Here is a 14,077-nt window from a genome sequence, read left to right as displayed (position 1 = left end):
GCGCACGTGAAGCCTATGCACACACACACACGCACGCACACACATACATAGATTCGGTGGGTCACGGCATATTAAAAAAAAAAGAGAAAACCCAAAAAAAAACTCGCCGCAGTGCGTAACTTTTGGCCATGCCTTAAGCTGCTGCCTCTATACATCAAACACACACACACACACACGCACACACACACTAACCCCTCTCTTCATACAGCCTCTGCCCTACCCTGCGCTGCCATGTTTCCTGCTATGCTGCCAAAAAAATATGTGCCACAAAAAGGTTTTGGCCAGCAAATAATTTGTAGCGCCCAGTCAGCAGTTGAAATGGAGAATAGAACAGACAAATGCAAAGTTAATGGCCAGGCAGAAAATAACAGAGACACTGAGCAAGATAGAGAGAGAGAGAGAGAGAGAGACAGAGTGAGAGAGTGAGGGGGGGAAGTACTATATATGCATAGAGAGCTGTAGGCTTTGGTGTGCTAGTTGTGCAAAGACAAGACATGCAGCCTAGTCAAATTCTATCAGGCAAGAGATATGTCAGCCGAGAGCTTTACAGACCGTCGACGATAGGTCAGGTGTAGAATGCACGACTAGTAGATACCCTGCAATAACTAATAAATAAAAGCACAACCCAAGGGACAAATACCATATACTCACACACGCACACGCAAACACACATGCAGAACTGAGTGTGTAGGGTTGCCAGCCTTGTTTTATACTCTGTAACAGGATTTCAACACTGTAATGTAGTGCGGCCAGTGTTTAAGAAGGCCAACTGGTGAGTACGAATATATTGATTCACATGTTCGAGCATTTTTACAAACATATATAAATACGAATGTATATCCAGGGTTGCCACCTTGAACTTTTATACTAATGTTTGAAGCATTGTTCCACATTGTTAAGCAAATAAATCTTACAATAATTTCCAGTGTAAATACTATTGCACATGTAGAGTTTCCAGAGTTGATGAATATTGACTCCCGTTATGGCTGCGATTATCGAATTATTATTAAATAATTAAGAGTATGTTAAACAATTTATGGCTATATAAATCCTATAAACATGTGTATGTTGACTTCTTCAAAGAAATTGAATGTATAGAGTTGGCACATTTGGAAAATAACGATTTGCGATCAGGGTTGCCACTTTAATAGTTTATGTTATAATTTGAAGTATTGCCATGTTCACATATATTAATACTATTGCTTTTTTAGAGTTGTCACAGTTGCAAAACAAACGACTAACAAATTAGGTTGCCACCTCAAACAGAGAATATGTGCCTACAATCACATTTTAAAGTATTGTACACTTTGGGGCTATAAAAAACAACACACGCATGCCGCATAGCATGTGTATAGTTGCCAAAGCTAACGAATACCGTAAACTAGGCTCCTCAGTGTTGTAAAACTGCTCAAAGATGCGTTTGCTACTGCACGCATATGCAATTATGTGCAATCGCAAGCTCAAATAGTAGTTGCCGAAGCTTGCTTAAACAGATTACTTACGTAAGAAATAGTTTCAGCAAGGCAAACAGTCACATAGGTAATTAAATCTACACACATCTCCATAAATAATAATAGCCCAGCTTGAGTCACAGTCAACAGCCCAAACTAGAAAATACGCGATGCGTCTCAGCTGCAAATATGTAGATCGAATTACGCTTACAGTGAACTACTCCGAGGCAATGTCAACGGAAATGGCCAAAGACGAGATAATAGTAAAATACTGAAAAATTATTTAGCCCGAATCGCCGATGCGTCTTGTTCGCGGTTAAAGCAAACAAGAATTAATGTAAATTTGATGCGTTTAGGGTTCCTCGTTGCTCGGATTCGCGGCAATCTGGCGATACTATGTGATTCTATTGTATATATACAAATAAGTGTATTTTCATTGAAATCTTGTATGTTTTTTGTGGGGTTGCATTAAGTGTGCTCGGCTAGAAGGAAGGCATGTGGGAGGCCACAGAAGTAAAGCCCTTTCCAATACAATGCATAAACATATATATATAAATAGTTTACAGAGTTGAAAACAAGCTAGTCTTCAATTTGCAGGGTATACAAATTTATAATCAATTATAAATTCATTTAAGGACAATTCAAAATCAAACAAAACGCTGGGGAATGCGTTTAAATTTCAAATATCTCGCACAATAAAACCTAAAAAAAAAAAAAAAAAAGAGTGAAGTATATAACACAGAAAATCAATTTCGAATTTAAAGCAGCTAAAATGGGCGAAAAAAAAAGGCAAACAACAAAAATGGGCAGCAAAAAATTCAAATTCTTAATGGAGTTGCCGTAGCGCAAATATTTTCAAGTGGCTTTGCGCCTATTTTCATGGGGCATTCATTAGCAGCGCCACGCACCACACAACCAGCTAGCAGCAACCACCAACCCCCCCCCCCCCCCTCCTCCACTCCAACACTCTTTACAACCGCCTCTACTCCTGCCCCACAGACGGACAACAACAACAACAACAACGAAAAATAGGCGAAAATGTGCGTGCGAATCGTTCGCAGTTCTTCAACTACGCCTCAACAGACCGCGATTTGTAATGGGTTTTTCTGTTGCTTGTTGTTGTTCTGGTTGTTGTTTTTGTTGTTGTTGTTGTTGTTGTTGTTATTGTGGTTGTTGTATGGTTGCATGTTGAAAGTTCAATCAAAGTTAAGAAGCATTGCTTAAGCCAAGGCTAAGCAAATGGCGCCGTCACGCCAGCTTTTAGCTTCTGCTTACGAAGTGTTAAATAATTTTTAAAAATTCAAGCGCCACCTGGCGTTGAGAGCTGCTGGCGTTAACTTCAGTTTGTCTTAAAAGAGGCAACATTTTTTATTGTTTTCATTTTTTTTAAATGTAAGTATTTCTCTAAAGCAATTTAAATGTCAACCGTTCAAATGTTCGAGACTTGTCCTCAGGCTTTCCTGGAGCAACATTTTAGTTAATAATATTATTTTCGATTAGAATTCTTTTCGAAAGAAAGATATATGATATATCAATACTATTCTAGAAGCTATGTGTCAAAGTTGACGACTCTAGCTCTTAAAACCTACGAAATTTGCTCAATAAACAGGATTTCGCTATCAATTTTTATCGATTACCTGGAAACGGAGTAAGTTATCATTTATCGGAAAGGAGGACATGCAGACGGACAGATAGCAGGATATGGCTAGATCGACTCGGCAATTGATGGAGATCGGGAATAAATATATTTTAAGAGTTGTGAGATGCTTTCTTCTGCCTGTTACATTCAGTTGCACACGTGCATTATACCCTTTTTACTCATTTTCAATGGGTTCAGCGTATAAAAACATGTCGAACTGGCTTAAAGACTTGTGTTTGCGACAGCTTAGATTTGGCCTTGGGCAAATTTTCCATAATTATTTTGTGATATTAAAGGAAAAAAACTAAAATAAATGCTCAATTGTAATTAAGTAGTTTGAGATGCTGTCGCAAAAATGGCACAAATGCAAAACTACAAAATGATTTATATTCAAAAAATGCCAGCAGGCGTTTTTGCATGCACAAAAATTTGATTTCGATTGTTTTGTGTCTACGGAAGCTTCCTTTCTTTTTCGTAGAGTGTTAATATCTCGTAAATTCTATTTATTTGCTGTGCTTGGAAAATAATTCCAATTAAATTGTGGCGCAACCTGGCGGCGGCAGTCGTTTTTCGCTCAGATTTTGACTTTTGATATTTACAATTGATACTCGCATTTGTTTCATTTATTTTATGCGCTTTGCTCGTTTGGTCAAATATAAAATTTGGGTCAACTTGTCGTATGCGCAATGTTTGCAATTCAAAATTCATATTTCATTTCTTTTATTGCCTTTTTTTGGGCGATTCGAAATGAATGCTGCTCGGATCATGTTTTGACTTGACTTTTCTTTATTTTTTTTTTTCTTCTTTTTTTTATATTTGAAGAAGAATGTTTAAGCAAATAATTGAAAAATGTGGCAGATAAATGTTTGCTCTTGACTTTTGTGTACTTTTTAATTATTTTTATTCTTATGCGAAAAGCATAATAAATAAAAAAAAAAATATACCAAAAATATAGTAAAGTCAAGTTGAAAAAAAATTGCTTAATATTTCTTAGAATTACTTTTTTTTTCCTTAGGCAAATATATGAAAACTATATTGAGTTTACATTGAAAATATTATCCAAGAGTTTGCCTTTGACTTTTGTATATATCTTGTTTAATTATTTTCATTTCAAAAACATTTAATTTAATTTTAATATATGTGTGCAATTGACTTTTGCATATAATTTTAATAGTGAATATTTTATAAATGAAATTTGAATATTTTATAAATAAATAAATTATTTTTTTAAATGAAGTTGTGATTAAAAATATTGAATAGTCAAGCGCAAACAATTGCCATCATATGACATCTTAATTATGTCAGTTTTTACCCATATATATTATTCTTCTCTAGATATAAAATAAAGAAAAGACTTCTGCCCGAAAATAGGTGCACGAAACTTAAGCTATTACGGCATTGTACTTATTTACATTATATTCTCTGCTTTTACCTTTTGTCAATTTCTAATTGTAGCCATTTGATATACAAATTTCGAAACTGAAGCAAGCAAACATTGATTATTGATCATTTCATCCCACTTACGCATCTCCGATTGATGCTGGCCCAAATGCTAGCTTTCGCAGCTCTTGGCTCTTATAGCCCAAAGGCTGGGCTTCGATCGCCCAGCTAGTCGTTAAGTCGGTCAAGACAAGTTCCTTTTTTATTCTACGTAGATATAGATGTTGTGCTTTTGTTTCGTCTTCAAATGAAGTATAAATGCCCCTAGGCTTATGTAACCCAAAAAATAAACAGCAAAAAATTAGAAATGACTTCAACTTCGATGCTCGATGCCAATTCGTAGCAGCAATGAAAATTAACTTGGCTTAAATATTCATTAACTGCGCCCCCAGCAGCAGCAGAACTAGCTGCAGAGGCAGCAGCAACAGCAGCAGCAGCTAACGGTGCCCCGGGGCGAGTTGCCAAGCTGCAAGTTGACTTAAGTGGCGAAAAGGCGTAAGGGTTAAGGGGGTGACGGGGTGACGGGGTAATGGGGGAAAGTGCTGTGTAGGCTAGGCAAATTATGCTGCACGTTGCACGTTGCCCATTGCCCGTTGCATTAATTAAGGTAAATAAACAAACGACTCAGAGTTGGGGCAACTGTGGGGCACCATCATGCTGAGCGACAGGGGGGGGGGGGCGGGGGGGCGTGATGTGGGTATTGCAGTTACTGTAACTGAGACTGAAAACAGTGCCACAAATGCTGCAGCAAGTCTCAAGTCTTTTATTTGCTTGTTCAGCATGCAGCAGCGGCCGAGGCAGCGGCCGTCAGTTGCAGTCCCCGCGTCCAGTTGCAATTTTCCGCACTTTTCGGCTGTGAGTTGCAGGCACAAAAGTTTTACGGCTCTGCCTTTGCCTCTTGTTGCAGCGTCGCTTTAAACACCTTTTTTCCACTCCTGAAGCTGAAGTTAACGTTGACACGCACAGCAACAAAAAAAAAAAAAAAAAAAAAAAAAAAACAAACCAACATTAGGCGAAAAAAAAACACACACAACACACGCGCGCGGGAAACGGAATGTTGCACGCATCTGCCGGGCCCTGAGGCGGCCAGTTGCACGAGGCACACAAAAACGCCAAAAAAAATAATGAAAAAAAAGGCGTATATATATATATATAAAAATAAATAAACAAACAGCAGCAAAAGCCGCAGGTAAGCGGCTGACGAACTGCTTGAATGACTGACTGACTGGCTGACTGATTGACTGACTGACTGACTGACACGAGTGACTGACGAATTGATGTCTGATTGACTGGCAAAGTGATCGACTGACGACTAACAGATTGATGTGGCAACGTAAACGACGACCAGCCGCCGCGCGCGCTACGTGAAACGCGGTACGTTGTGACGACGTGACTGCGACTGCGACGACTGAGCGCTGCAAATGGAGCTCAGTGCCCACAGGCCCAGAGCCCCAGCGCTGAGCCGAGCCGAGCCGGGCAGCCGGGCAGCCGGAGCCGCAGCCGCAGCGCCGAGCCCAAAAAACCGAACGGCGCCCCATATCGTGCCACATGCCGAATGAACATAAACGTGCCCGAGCCCGACTCCCGAGTCCAAGTCCGAGCTCAAGCACGTGCGACTGCTGCAGTGGCTCGGCTGCTCCTCGCCTGCTGCACTCTGCGTGTTGCGTGCCGGGCAGGTGCTGCCTGGTAGCAGCAGCAGGCAGCAGCAGGCAGCAGCAACAACAACAAGCTACTGCCAAAAGTAAAGGCAAATAGTTTTAGTGCCACTTGGCACGAACATGTAAAAGAACACCGACAAAAAAATAAAATAAAAGAAAACAACAAAAATTATAAAAACAAAAAAAAAATTAAAGCAACAACAAGAACAACGAGAAGAAGACTTGGGCGCAGAGCTTGGACTCGAACTCGGACTCGAACTGGGAATCGGAATCGGAGTCGGAGTCGAACGCGGCTTAAGCAAAGGCTGGGCAAAAATAAGTAACATAAATAAATAAAATAAATATATTTAAACGAAGCGCTGACTGACTGAACATGCCTGAGCACAAGTAAAGTGGCCACAACTGGGCTAAGGGCTGGCGTGCCGTCTGTGGCACGGCTTTTGGCCTGGCCCATGCGATTGACCAAAAAGGGAACGTGGTCGCGACTCTAATGAAACGGGGGCTAACAGGCAAACAGGCGGCGACACGCCGACCGGTCAGAGCGCGGCCAGTGAAGCGTGTATGCCACGAGCAACAACAAAGCACACACACACACACACACACAGGTGTAGGCCAAAAGCCGAAAGTAGGTGAAAAGTGTAAATGAAAAAGAAACGGACGACAAAAGCGAAAATCGAATTGAAAAAGGCAAGGCTCATGTGTTCGTGTGTTCATGTGTATGTGTGTGTGTGTGTAGGTTAAAAGCGTACACACACACACACACACACACACACACACATACTCGCACACACACTCGCACACACACTCGCTGACACGCGCATACCTGCATCTATCTGTATTATTTATGTGTTGCTTTAAAATGCCGCCGAGCGCTGTGGCCATTTTTATTTCTTTTTCTTTTTTGTATTTTTGGCTGGCCTTTGGCTTCGGCATATGATTAATATAATGCAACCATAGCACAGTGCCGCGCTTGGCTCTGCTTCTGCCTCTACCTCTACCTCTCGCCCTGCTCTTCCTCCTCTCCCTCTGCCACGCTCTCCGTCGCCTTTGTCCGTGCATTGCCACGCTTTGTGTCACGTGTGCACTTGAACGCGCCAACTAAAAGCCACTGGCGCCGCAAAGGCCGCACACAAATGCCAATAGCGACAGCAACAACAACAGCAACAACAACAGCAACAACAACAGCAACAGCAACAGCAACAACAACAACAAGAGCAACAACAACTGCAGCCGCAATTGCAATACGACCACGCGGCGTATGTGTAATGCAATTATTAATAAGCAAACGCACAAATGCCTTTCCAATGCATTCCACCCCCCTCAGCACAACCCGCAGAGCATGTCTGTCTACGTGCGGTTGTTTGAGCTTTTGTTGCTGCTCGAGCTTCCGCTCAAAGCTTTCACTTAAACACAATTGGGAAACTTTTTTCTAGCTTCCGGCATGTCGCAGGACACAAACCACATGCAGGCGCTGCACACAGGCAAAGCTTTTAAGCTTCGCTTTTGCACACCCGCAAAAGCTCTACGTGAAAAGCTCGATCGCCAGCCGACTTAGACTGGGCAAGAACTATTTGTGAATTTTAATTAAAGCAGAACTTAACAGTTAGTCGATAATTTGAATGAGATATTTATAGATAAATAATTATCTTTGCACTGAATGTTCTTGGCCATATTTGACAAGCACTTACATATATATGTGTATATATATGTGTGTGTATATGTATTTATAAATAAGTGAAGAGTGTGACTAACTATATGTATAAATATATGATATAATATCGAATATTGGTTATGCTCGGGTTTAATTGTAAGTCAAGAATTAACTCTATAGTATATATATATATTCATAGATATATCAACTCAACCCTCAGTCTATTTAAATAGGTCACAACCTTAAACAAGCAATACGCATTAAAAGATTATTCATTTATTTATAAGCAACGAGGTTGCAATTATAAATAAATAAACCAAGTAAAACAAATGAGAGCACAGGCTATTGTGGCCTTCAGCAATTCGTTTGCTTTGCTAAGTATATCCTTGTAAAGAGTATTACAATTTTGGCACGAATTGTGTAACAAATGGAGGGACATGTCCTTAAACCCCTTGAGAATATATATATATATAAATATAAAGCTGCTTGATTAGTATCTACCACCGAGTCGATATAGGCAGGCCCGTCTATATATATACATATAGTATAGTAATATATAGATATACAGAAGTGTAGTATATAGAGTAAACTTTACACTACGCATTTACCCTATCGCAGCCTTCCCCGCTCTAGCCCTATCGATTTCTTATTTAACATAGCTTTTAAACAAACAATAACAAAAATGCGTTGCCTACTTTTTAGGGCACTTACGAGAACAATATCCGTTTCCCAACTAAGCTTAAAGATATATCGTATGAGATTTGACCGAGATAAGGGGGGTGGGAATTTTGGACTTATGTGCCAAATCGTTCTAGAGGGAGTGGGAATTTTTTACCCATGTTTATAAGTATGAAATAATAGTGAAGTTACCCCAGCCCTGGCCGTGGCACATATAAAATAAATGTTATTTAAAAGCAGCATGAAAATAATTTTGAAATTGATCGGGCGGTAAAGAAACAAGTTTCGTATAAACGTTTTCCGCCAATTTACCAAAGTTGCGGGACAAATTTCCCAAATCACTGAGACATATATTTATTAAATTCTTATGCAGAGCTTCGAAAAGAAGTTTGAATCAAATCGGACAACACTTAAATCTTCACCAAACAAAGCTTTGAATCGCTTTTTTCAACGAGGATGCTTTGATTTGGCTCTAGTATATATACTACATATATGCATACATTTATATCCATGCACACAGACATGCAAAAACGCATACATACTTGCATGCATGTACATATTTGTATGTATGTATGCATGTATGTATGTATGTATGTATGTATGTATGTATGTATGTATGTATGTATGTGTGAATGTGTTCATGTATATAGCTATCTAGACATGTATTAATACATATACATATATGCATGTTTGCATATATACAAAACAAGCATGCATACATGTACATATGTACAAACAAGCATGCACACATGCGAACTTAAAGCTTTGCCCAAAAAATCTTTGCCTCGCATTGGAGCTTGGATGCTGCGAAATATGTGAAACACGTCTTTAATGATTTTTCATATAGATCCTTGGAAATTGATTTGAGCGCGAAACGACTTTAACCCCCATTTCCAGCAAGGAGGAATGCAATTTTCGAGATGTGTAAAACACCCTTTAAATATTTAGTTCTTTGAAAATGAGTTTGAGGCCGATCGGATGGTAAACAAAAAAGTTTCAGACAAACGTATATCGCGATTTTTTTACACTTTTGGGTGGAATTTCCCGAAACCCCGTCTTAACGTGCACCTTCATCACATAAGGTAACTACAATGACAGTTTCATATATAGAGATAAATCTGGACTGACTTAAGGTTATTTTTTACTGTCGTCGCTGGTTGTATATTAAAAAATAAAGACAAAGGGTGGATTGAATGGCCACCCTTTAAGATCCCTTTTAACATCCGCCACTTTTGATTGATTGGCTTAACTTGTAATTCTCAAACAGTTAAAGCAAAAAAAGACAAAGAGTTGAGCAAAGTCTGCCCATTATACATAGATAATAAATACCATAAGAATATATAGTGAATTATTAAAAATCGGTAGATTTAACTGTTTGTAAGCATATTTGTTTATGGACAATCGATTGACTTACCTGAAGGTTGCATTGCCAATAGCACATCGAGTTGTTTGTAATGGAAAAAGAGAGAACAGAAAGTCAAAGATTAGTCAGGTATTAAAGAATCGGAGCGGGGCAAAATACGGGCGGGTCTACATGGAAATGCAATTGCAATTGCAATTGCAATCGAATTCGAGCGTTAAGCGAGAAGGCAACGAGAAGCAATGTGCAATGCGCTGAAAAGCTGACTGAAAGAAGAAAAATATTGCAGAAATTGAGAATTGCGTATGGCGAATTGAGACTTTGATTGAGAACTGCAATTGGTTAGACACAAAGTTATGTACAGACTCCTGCTGCGCACACACACACACACACACACACACACACACACATACACACATGAAGCGTGGCAGCAGGGTAGGAGGGGAGGGGGCTGAAAGGGGACAGGCTTTGGTGGCGGCCAACCCATCGGCATTTGATCAAAGTTTCCACTTACCCGCCAGCAACAAGTATCATCTGCATGTTGCACGTTTGTGTGTGTGTGTGTGTGTGCCACGTATATCCTGGGCAGCACTCACACACGCTCACACACGGCTGGCTTCTGGTCTGCTCCTGGCCACAGAGGCTGCTGATGCTCTTGCTGCTCTTGCTGCTGCTGCTGCTGCTGCAACTGCAATGCCAATAGCTGCAACTGCAACATGACGGCCAGCCCCCTTTATTTTTGTTAGCTGCTTTTCTTGTGCTTTCTTTTCACTCTCTATTTTCCATATATATATATATTTTTTAATATGATTTATTGTCGCGTTGGTCGTGTTAGCTTCGTTTCACTGTGGCACACAACTCCATTTGCCGCACAGCATTTGCTTAGTTTATATTAACACTGCAATACACACCCACACACACATGTCAATTGGCAACACAATACAACCAACACAACAACAACAACAAAAATATCATTTGGCAGGCTTTGTCCCAGTTCTCAGCACAGCCTATTATTTTTATTCAAATTACGGTCTAATTGGGCGGAGCTCAAAACAAATCCGAGTCAAAAGTCGAATCAAAAGTTGGCAAGAATCAACAACAGATGCGCTTAAAGCCAACTCGAATAAAGCCCCCAGAAAAAAACAAAAAAAAAAAACAAAAAACAGCCGCAAACTTTAATCTCCGATATTATTTATTGCATTATTATGTAAAACGATATAAATGCATTTGTCTTTTTATGGCAACCATTTAAAGTTTATCTGATAACTAGTCAAACCCATTGACGAAAGAGCGAGGATAAGTTCGGCACGCCGAAGATTTAATACCCTGCCAGACATTTGTGACAGTTTTGAGGCTCGTGAATGCTGAGTTTGATGAGAATATCTTGGCAAACAGAATATTTTGCCATAATAAACGGATTTCTCGACCGAGTCTTCCTATGTAACTATATAATATAGTAATGCGATCTAGATAATATGTGGTTCATATATAATAAAGAGTAAGAGAAAGAGTGAGAAGTTTTTCATACAAGAACATAATTTTCTAAAGATTATTCCTATTGAGCTATATGACATAGTATGTCCAATGCCGTACTATATATAGAGATCAGAGTGAAACTTATGAATGCCAAGTTTGATCAATATATCAAGATATATATATATGAAAAACTTTTCGACCGATCGTTCCTATGACAGCTATATAATACAGAAGTTCGATCCGAACAATTCTGACATACATGTATATACTACAAGACTGAGGGACTAGTTCGCATAAAAAAAGAGACAGACAGGCGAGCGGACAGACGAGTCAGGCTATATCAACTTGGCTGTTGCTGCTGATCAAGAATATATATATGTTTTCTGGGATCGGAGAGGTCTCTTATTAAACTTATAATACCCCATCTTTTACAGCAAATGATTGACAGACAGAAGGAAGCATCGATCGGATTGGAGAACTATTTGTTTTTGTTTCTTTGGTCAACTTGATTTTATTCTTCGCATTCCCTTTCTGAGCCATTATTTTACAATAATAAAACGATGTGATTTTTATCAGCATCAAATGCTGTCATAAAGTTGGCAAAAATTGCAATCGTGTAAAATTGAAGACAGTTTCTGCTATCAGCTGCGGCGTCGGTGGACAGTTCACCTCTTGGGCAGCATACTTTTATGACGAGCTGTGATTCGAGAGCGAAATTGCCAACAAGACAACTGAAACTTTTGATTTTTATGGACATTTTTTGAACATCAGCAAATATTGCGAACAGTCAAAACAAAAATTCAACTTTCGCGTTGCATTTTAAAGAGATATTTTACCTAGACACATGTACGTTTGTGTATGTGTGTATGTGTGTATATAGCTAATTGGGATTTTAACAGTTTATCAGCTGTTGCGTAACTGCATACTAATCCAGGGCTTGTTTACATTTTGCATGAGGCAAAGTTTTGTTTGGGCACAACTTATTGCGAAACTTTTGCCCAGAGACTGTCCGCACTCACGCACACACACACACGGACACGGACACGGCACACTTAACAGTGCCGCACAAAAGTTAGTTAACAGACGCAATTTAAGTTTTTGACAATTGGCAGCTACAGTTTTTTGCTGGCAGTTGGCATGTTGTTTGTGCGCGTACTTTTCGCAGGCACTATGCGTGCGGCTTGCATCTTGTTGTTGTTGCGGCTTGTTGTTGTTGCGGCTTGTTGTTGTTGCGGCTTGTTGTCTGGTTGTTTTGCCTGGTTAATTTTGTGATATTGTTTACTGTTGTTGTTGCTTGTTTTTGGCCACATGTTGCTGTTGTTGTTGCTGCTGCCGTTCATATAATTTTTGCTCTCACTTTGTCATTGCCTAATTTTATGCGTTGCGCTTAACTTTTGGCATATTAAATGCCGCAACTGTTATTATAATGTGTATTACCTGTAACTGTTAATTTTTCAATTTTTTTTTTTCAATTTTTAAAATTTTATTTAATTAAGTTTGTTTTTTTTTTTTTTGACTTTAATTTGAAGCTCATTTGTTTGAGTTGTTTTCGTGTCTGTTTTGGCCATTACATTTCATTCCATTCCATTGCGTTCCACAAGGTCGATGGCATGCACATATGCGTCTCGCTCGCACACGCGCGCACAGCTGTTCTGGCACATCTGACGCTCTCTGCTCTGCTGCTGCGAGCAGCTGTTAACTGAACTCTTGATTGGTTGTGTGTGTGTGTGTGGCGGCTTTTTTTTTGTAACTGCAATTCGAGCTGCGCTCAGCTTGGCGCCACGCGGCCAACTGACGGCGACGCCAGCGGCAAAAAACAGCAGCTTTTTATAAATATTTATTGTCGTTGTTGTTTTTGTTGGTTTTGTTGTTGCCGCTGCTTTGTTTTAATTAATTAAATAAGCACAATTTGGTTTGGGGGTCGCGCATTTAATTACAAAACTAAATATTAAGTAGACACCAACAGGCGCCAGCTAATCCCCAGAGGCTGCACTTACACACACCCAAACACACATTTCCTTATGCATACACACATATACACAAATATGCAGACAATAAAACAGTTAGTTGGTTGGCGTTAAATAAACGTAAATAAACGATGACAGTTGCGGCAAATGTCTCATTGTTATGGCTGGTTAGGGCCAGGGGCGCCTTGCGGGAAGGGATGCGATTGGAAGGGGGGCCACTGGCTAGCAAGTTATAGGATAAGCATGCGCCAAGCACAGAGCCAATTTATACATGCAAGACATATATGTATGTATGTAGATGTATGCACACACACACGCGTACACACACACACAGAGGCTGTGCAAAAAACGCGGTTTCATCAAGTTTTGTCTTGTTTCTTTTTGCCATCAAGCAAATTTGTTTACATTTGCAAGAAACCGGGCACGAAATAAAAGCAAACGTAAACGTTGCGGTAAGACGCGGCACACACACACACACGCGCGCACGTAAAATCGTCTCTCACTCTCCCTCTCTCACACGCACACAAGCACGCGCGCGAGAGAGCTCCACACGCTGAGCTGCTGCTATTCATTCATTTGTTCTTCTTCTTCTTCTTCTTCTTATTCCTTCTGATTAACTGTAGTCTAATCAGATTTTAACCAAACTTATTTAACTGGCATTACGCAAAAAATATGTGTACACAAGAATATACGCAAAAACACGCCGAACGTTGCGTAAATGCCGCGCGCGCTCTACGGATGCCAGAAACGCAATGAA

The 14,077-nt window shown here is 39.9% G+C and overlaps 1 protein-coding gene across 13 annotated transcripts in view; it reads right to left on the bottom strand.

The window, feature by feature from the left end:
• Positions 1–14,077, bottom strand: part of Sh (Potassium voltage-gated channel protein Shaker) — a 182,827-nt gene that overhangs the window by 75,598 nt on the left and 93,152 nt on the right. Inside the window, exon 1 of one of the 13 annotated variants that reach the window (XM_032440608.2) lies at positions 10,392–10,432. The exons of 9 other annotated variants lie outside the window; for them this stretch is intronic. In XM_032440608.2, coding sequence (XP_032296499.2) covers positions 10,392–10,417 — 26 coding nt within the window. In that variant the 5' untranslated portion in view covers positions 10,418–10,432. Of the gene's footprint in view, positions 1–5,452; positions 5,510–10,391; positions 10,433–14,077 lie in introns of those variants that run through there. 3 more of the 13 variants (XM_002056968.4, XM_070209034.1, XM_070209037.1) reach the window with 3 other exon arrangements.

This window comes from Drosophila virilis, chromosome X, assembly GCF_030788295.1.
Source record: "Drosophila virilis strain 15010-1051.87 chromosome X, Dvir_AGI_RSII-ME, whole genome shotgun sequence".
In the NCBI taxonomy this organism is placed as follows: domain Eukaryota; kingdom Metazoa; phylum Arthropoda; class Insecta; order Diptera; family Drosophilidae; genus Drosophila; species Drosophila virilis.
This window is presented reverse-complemented; position numbering and strand designations above follow the sequence as displayed.